General features: G+C 48.3%; 3 protein-coding genes across 3 annotated transcripts; all 3 read right to left on the bottom strand.

The window, feature by feature from the left end:
- Positions 1-670: 670 nt before the first annotated feature.
- On the bottom strand, positions 671-2603 carry L228DRAFT_214585 (high affinity methionine permease; the record flags this gene model as incomplete). Its single annotated transcript, XM_018330039.1, has 5 exons — positions 671-1280; positions 1372-1593; positions 1676-2012; positions 2078-2337; positions 2410-2603. 5 exons carry the CDS (start codon positions 2601-2603, stop codon positions 671-673), a joined length of 1623 nt encoding a protein of 540 aa, XP_018185170.1.
- Positions 2604-3135: 532 nt separating this feature from the next.
- L228DRAFT_270941 (hypothetical protein) lies at positions 3136-5095 on the bottom strand (the record flags this gene model as incomplete). Its single annotated transcript, XM_018335463.1, has 5 exons — positions 3136-3472; positions 3533-3642; positions 3703-4085; positions 4148-4579; positions 4681-5095. 5 exons carry the CDS (start codon positions 5093-5095, stop codon positions 3136-3138), a joined length of 1677 nt encoding a protein of 558 aa, XP_018185169.1.
- A 798-nt stretch (positions 5096-5893) lies between these two features.
- L228DRAFT_285560 (hypothetical protein) lies at positions 5894-6832 on the bottom strand. The gene is made up of 2 exons (XM_018336351.1): positions 6392-6832; positions 5894-6320 (listed from the first exon to the last, which is right to left on the bottom strand). Exons 1-2 carry the CDS (start codon positions 6756-6758, stop codon positions 6199-6201), a joined length of 489 nt encoding a protein of 162 aa, XP_018185168.1. The 5' UTR covers positions 6759-6832; the 3' UTR covers positions 5894-6198.
- Positions 6833-6902: the final 70 nt, after the last annotated feature.

The following is a 6902-nucleotide window of genomic DNA, read 5'->3' as shown; positions in this document are numbered from 1 at the left end:
CCCCCCCTTTCTATATCTCTTGTCCAATATTGTCTCTTATTCTTCTTCTACTGTAGGTAGGTAGGTAGGTAGGCAGATAGGCGATATAGAGAGGGGTGGAAAGGGGAAATAAATAATTTGTAGATAATCTTTTTTCCCACTTTTGTTTCTTAAATCTCCTAATATTCGTCCGATTCACATGGCATTGGAAGTGGAAGTGTGCTACGCGTCATGACAGGATCTAAGGTAAGGTAAGGAAAGGGAAGGCAATCAAGCTACCTAGTATGTCGTGTCCGCTATACATGGTACATAAGGTATGTAAAGAATGTAAGTTACACTGCTTTGCGTATTGAATGTGATCTATTCACGCACAATGACAAGTAGTAAGTTACCTAAAAGCAGCAAGCTATCCCAGGCCTTGGTCCCTAAAGCTGTGATGTAAAGCGCCATACTCCAAAATTTCCACTTCTCTCAAAAAAGAAAAAATAAAATTAAGAAAATAAACAATAAAATCAAAATGAAACCCCTGGAGAGAAAAAAAAAAAATAAACACGATCCTTTAGACTTGAGTCTTTGACCTTCTCCAACGCCGTGTGATGGCATAAATAACAAATAAAAGGGAAGTAATACGAAAAATGGTAGACATCAACTCTAGAGAAAACTCCATTGTAAGAGTTAGGACATGAACTCGTTATAGAGCAAGATTGTACTTGGCCTTCTCAAAGACCGTAACGACAGTTCCATCCCGCAGGTGAGTCTTGGTTTCTTGCAATTCGTACTTGCCCAAGTAGGGCAGGATTTTCATCCAGACGACCCAATAGACAACACCTGAGAAGAGGATGCCGGTGCCGACGACGGCGTAGAGCCAATAGGGCAACGAAGTGTCGCCTTTGCCGCCTGGTGGTCTGAGGAAGGGCGCGACGAGGAGAAAAGTCTGGCCGACCATAAAAAATCCGGCAATTGGAAGGGGAACGCGAAAAGGGCGAGGGAGGTGTTTCGTCTCTGGGTCGAAGCGGAGGAGAAAGACTGCGAGAACGACGAAGAAGCTGAGGATGGAGCCGGGATATCCTTCGAGGTCAATGATGAAATTGTATGCGTCGCCAAAGGGAATAGCGGCGATAACAACAAACGAGGGGATCCAGTGTAAAAGCAAGCCGGCAGAGGGAGATCCAACGGGCCAGGTGGATGCCCAGAAGCGGGGAAAAGGAACGACACCCTCTTTGGCGAGTTCCTGGTTGAGACGCGCCCGGGTAAAAGTTACAGTCATGACGTTGCCAAAAGCAGATATGGCGACGAAGACGCTGTGCAAGATGTGTTAGAAAGAAAGAAAGAGTGTTGTTGGCAAAAAGGAGGAACAGAAACAAGCCACAGGGAGGGAGAGAGGACACACACCTGAGTATGCGCTCGGCAGTGGCGCCAAAGACGCGGCCGACAAAGAATGAAGCAACGGTAATGCCGCTATGGGCAATCTCTTGTGGCGTGCCGACAGAAAAGTACGATACGTTTGCGAGTATATAAAGAAGGCCGCAGGTGGCGAGGGCAAGAGGACCAGCGATTTTGAGGGTACGGACCGGCCGTTTGACTTCATTGAGGACATAGGCTGCATTGGACCACCTGGAATTGGAAATTTGCGTGTTAAACGATTCAACGCAAAGCAGTCTCAAGGGGCAACTGAAAAAAAAAAAAAAAAGCTTACCCAGCAAAAGAATTCAAGACTTTGAACAATGCAGTCGCATAAGGATTACTGGATGTAACAGAACCTTCAAATGGGTGGTGAAAGCTGGCTCCAGGATTGGGGACATTGGGTGCTTTGCCACTCAAAACCACCCATCCCGTTGCAACAATGAATAAGAGAACGAAAATCTTGACGCTTCCGATGGCGTTCATGATTCGCACGCTAGCCTTTGGCGTGAATATGTGCAAAAGTGTAATGACAGTCATGACAACAATGGCGATACCGCGCGCCTCCCATTCTGTGGCTACGCGGTCCGCCGCAAGCAGAATATTGGTTGCAAAGACGATGCATGCCGTAGCTGGAAAGAGTAGTTGGTATATTGAAATTTATTCAGTGATAATCTGGAAGTAGTCGAATTCATACCAGTGAAGCCAAGAAGAATTGCTTGTACGGAGAAAACAACAGTCACTAAAAGTTTAGGCCGCCGATAAGTGGCTTCCAGATAAACCTTTTCCCCTCCACTGCGAGGGAACATGCAACCCAGTTCGAGCCAAACAAACAACCCAGCAAAGGAGATGGCTAGTCCGAAGACCCAGAGCAGCAAAGCAGCGCCGACGCTGCCAACACTGTTGGTAATCGACGATGGGGTCGAAAATATTCCAGTACCAACCATTCTTCCGATACTGTGAGAAAAGAAGTTAGACGGTCCAAGTTCATTACATCATGGGGATAACTTGTTACTCAAGTAAGCATACATGAGAAATGTTGTCGAGACAATGCCAAGATGCCTGCCCAAACCGCCAGCGACATCTTCTTTCAACGTCAGAGTCCCGATTTCTGCTCCTGGTCCCGCATCGGTCGGTCTATCCCCGAGTGCGTCGCGGGTTGATCCATTTAATGAGCTGGGTTCAGTCGACGAGAGGGCTGTGTCCGACTCGGAAGAATCCATCATGGCGTCGATGGGACGGCCAAGAAATGCAGTTCACGCACAGCGCATACTGGCATTTTAAGGAGCTGTGCACTGGCGTTGGCGATTATTCAGAATGTGGTGAGGCGCCCTTGATTGTACCACATCCTGCGTAATCACGCAATCGCAGGGGCAGCGGGCGATAACACGGATAAGACCGTATCATACTCTCTAACTGGTTTTTTGCTGATAAATTCGAAACCACTCTGTGGAAAGTTGCTGACATGTTAGGTATTTATACCGCATTGTGGAGCCCTTGGGGAAAAAACAAGCAACCATGCAGAAATTAGACGTCCGTGTTAGGATCTGGGGACACGGGAGAGATTTTAGTGCAGAAAGTCGGTGCGAGCGGGCTGCCGTTTAGGCCCAGGTGGCGGGGAGCCTTAACCGAGATGAGCTGCCGACGCTCAATTTCAAGGGTCTCGTTTAAGTTATACGTAATGTCCCCAGCATACGATTTCCTTGTGCGGCCCCGGTGGAACAAATCCAACGCCCGGTAGAATCAAAACCAGTTTCAGCCTCGAGGATGAGATGACAAGACTTGTGCATGGGCTGTATCTTGACTCCTCTGTGACATAAATGGTCTTTCTGTACCCCCTTCTATCCTTGCGGTCTCAGCCAGCCCAGGAAGCGCTGCGGCAAAAGCGGGACCAAGAGACCAATTATGTAAATTCTGAAAATGGCGATTGAAGAGCGGGCTGAGGACAAGCTCTTCCGATTCGGGTTTCGTCATCAGCGTGTCGGCAGGATTATATGGCCAATTAATGGAGAGAGTAGTCGTAAAAGGCGCAAAGAAGTCTTCAAATGGATATTCATGGTAGTGATAGACCAACTTGTCGCGCATACGAGGCCTTGTAAATGGTCAAGTCAGTGCATATAATTAACAACTTCAGATTGCCTAGGACATGTACCAAGGAAGATAATCGATCCACACTGGATGGGGAACAAGTATTTGAGATGGCCAAGGGACCAACCACTCCGGAAGTCGGTCATAGCGCTCTTTTGTCGAGGATACTTGCCACTGTCAAGTCGATATTAGCATTATTTCTTCATAATAGTTCCAGCTAAGTGATTTCCTCACCTGCAAGAAATAAAACATGCCACAAAGCACGGCGATTTTCTCGGGAAGGGCAGATAAGGCAGGAAAGCGCGACAAGATATCGGTCAGCACTTTGGACAAGGGATGAGAGTATAAACTTCGCTCTGGGTGAAGAAGTGATGCAAAATTGGGAATCGGCGGGCCCACAACACTTTTCTCGGGCACGCCATCCGCAATCTGCTGCCGTCGCTCTGCAATGAAGTCGAGCAAAATGCTATCTAACGGACATGTGGCTGCACAATTTCGAGGAGCTGCTGTATATGCCTGGAAGATTCCGTCCGAATCTACGGTTGCTGGATCAAGGCCCAATTGAGGTGTTGGCGTGCTCACCGATGCTCTACTCCGTGGCTCGACGCGCTGGGGATCTAAGAGACAGTCTCGATGTTAGAGGCTTTCACTGCGATGGTTGAATCTGCTTCACACGCACCGAAGGGGATTGGTTGACCAGCAGCATCGCTGTGGGGTCCGGCTGGCGGAAGAGGTTCATTTCCGAAAGAGGGCAGACGTTGACGGTGATCAAGTAGAAAGTCCCAGCCTAATCGCTCTCGCGAGGTGCCCACATCTATCCCCCGCCCTAATGATTCTCTTTGAGAGCCAACAGAATGGACAGGAGACCAGGTTTTAGATGGACCGACAGGCGCCGGTACGGCCGCAGTGCGCCATGAAGGGGCTGGACCCATTCCATCCAACGTTGAGCCTGCTGAGCCGAGCGCGTCTCGTTGAGGCTCACATGCAGCTGGTGCCTGGGACGACTGCACTATTGGCGCATCGTTGTCGGCTGGGCTGGGGTAGCCCTGGATACCTGCAATTGAGGGATGATAAGGACCGACTTGAGCTGGTGGATGCGGAGGTGTGAATTCTACATTTTCGCAATTAGTTGATGATGCTCACTGCATTGGTCCTTCGATCTTGAAACCATTCGACAAAAGGTAAATCAAATCTGATCTAAATCACACGCACCATTAAATTTGTGTGAGCCTAAGAGAGGCTGCAAAATGGCTAAGGCTGAGGACAACCTTCTTCGTATTTCTGCATTCTCCGCTTGGACAGCTTCCTTTTGCCGTAGGTGATATTGAAGCTCCTGATAGGGTTGCTGCGAAGTTAATTCGATAATTCTCCGCTCAAGATTTTCGATCTGATGCCTGGTGCGCGCGCGTATCGCGCGTTGCGCTTCTCGATCATTTGCGCGCTTCTTTTCCAGACGCTCTGGCGTCAGATTGGCGACTCCCCGCAAACTGGTCCCTGGGTTCCGACGCTTGTTCGACTTTGCAGGCAAGTCTTCAGCAGTCAGAGACTCCACGGCAGAGGTGGAGATTGTGGGGGGAGGGATATCCGGGGACGTCGAGTCACCCTGCAGGTTGGTGCTCGCCTCCATGAATCGACTGATGGCAATGAATAGCGAGAAAGGAGCGTTGCTGGGTCATGAGCGAGGTCAAGGTATATAATACCTCCCCGCCAAAGTGGACCTATGGGGGAAGCTGCCGAACGGGTGGAGCGCGGGAAGCGAAAGAAGCTCCGTTTTGTGTCGGCGGAGACGGGGGAGTTCATGTTTGAGTTAGGACTGTCTTGCTCGGCTGCTCGACCCCTGAGACTAATTGCCAATCTTGGACTGTGACTGCCTCTGCCTAGACCTGTGAGCCTAACCAGAAATAAAACAATCCACCTCTCGTGAAGAAATAAATGTGGCTGTACGATCTTTTGATGCCAATCCACGTCAATTCCTCCACAATGAATCGGCTATCTACCCGTCCCTAGTTGAACTTCTCCTGATAATCTTTGTTTATCGGTCACAGCTTCAGAAGCTGTCGCCACCAGCTTGTGGCTTGGCCAAATCAAATGTTTTAGCTTCTCCCAAACGTGGTTCTATCTGATATCTGTCAGCAGTACGGTAAATAGAAAGGCGCCCGAGATAATGAATGACTCAGTCTTTTTCCTGACGGTCCGTTCTGCCTTTCATTGTGCGTTAAGAAAGCCGCAAAACCCACTGGCTATGCTGGCTTGACTTTGTCAGCGTCATTAATGTTCCACGACGCATTAGGTGCATCTTTCAGAGTGCCAGTCGACCCTTTAAGCTCACCAAAGATGTCTCTCGAAGCATTCGAAGCATAAGAAATGTGGATCTGTTTACGATGCCATTTATCAAGGTTACTCTAAGCCAGATGGCCTTATTAGCAGCAGCACACGATCTGGTCAAGTATCCAGCCTCAGCATCCAGCTCTATTAGCTGGCTCAACCTAGGATTCTTTTAGGTGCTAACAACAGAAGAACCGGTCGAAGATGACAGATTAGAAAAAAGCTTTGTACCAGTAAATGTCTTGGAAAGTTTACCACTGTCAGATGCATTATACACGTTCTCCTTCACCATCTGAATAATCTCTGCTCATGAAATAATACCCCAAGCAGTAGCATGCACATGAACAAAAGGATTTGTGTTTGTTTGTTTCCAGATTCAAAGTCCTGCACAGAGCTAACAAACATTCATTTCCCCGGTCTGTAATAACGAAATGGGGCACTGATGCGCCTTCCTTTGTTGCCTTGGTTTGGCGGAGTCATGGGCGTGGTTTTGATAGAAGAGCCTTGCGTGCTTGGCTTTTGAGGGTCTAGTTTGTAGAATGAGTAAAAGCATGATCTCAACTCGCGCAGATTCGAAAATTCGAAAATATTATCGTACCCTGAATTCTATCTGGTATCTGAATCAACGAGACCTCATCCACGGCCTCTCCGTCTTGCTCAAGTTCTCGAATACGAGTGGTTTTTGACGCAGTGTGTTCTGAACAGAAGTCTTCTATGAGCTGTTGGAAGTCCTCGTCTGTCAAGATAGTATTCTTGCCAGGCCAGGCGTGAATCTCCCATGCCTGGGTCGCGAGAATATCCACTAGCAAGAACTGTGCGGTCTGATCGACCCTCTCGTTCGCTGTATAGGAGAGAAAATATTCTAGCTTGGTTGAAGAGTCAGGAATCACTGGAGGAAGGAACACGAATACATTTTCGGCGACTAGAAATGGCTTCAGATCCTCGAATGACGGACGAGAAGCCATTGAATGTCCTTGGATGTAGCTGTGAATCGTGAAGTGTGCATTTAACAGCAATTCAACAAGTATCTTATAACAATATCTCAAAATGAGCGACTTTGAGGGACCGGTAAAGACAAGTAAATAACGGAAGGAGAAGCTACATTTCCA

Source organism: Xylona heveae (genome assembly GCF_001619985.1).
Source record: "Xylona heveae TC161 unplaced genomic scaffold L228scaffold_12, whole genome shotgun sequence".
NCBI lineage: Eukaryota > Fungi > Ascomycota > Xylonomycetes > Xylonales > Xylonaceae > Xylona > Xylona heveae.
Note: the sequence above shows the minus strand (reverse complement) of the source record. Positions and strands in the feature narration are given on the sequence as shown.

Excerpts from the sequence above, each read along its gene's own strand:
- L228DRAFT_285560 (XM_018336351.1), bottom strand. The coding sequence starts at position 6,758 with ATGGCTTCTCGTCCGTCATTCGAGGATCTGAAGCCATTTCTAGTCGCC. Across the intron at positions 6,321-6,391 it reads GATACCAGATAGAATTCAGG|ACCCTCAAAAGCCAAGCACG; the intron begins GTACGATAATAT and ends TCTACAAACTAG.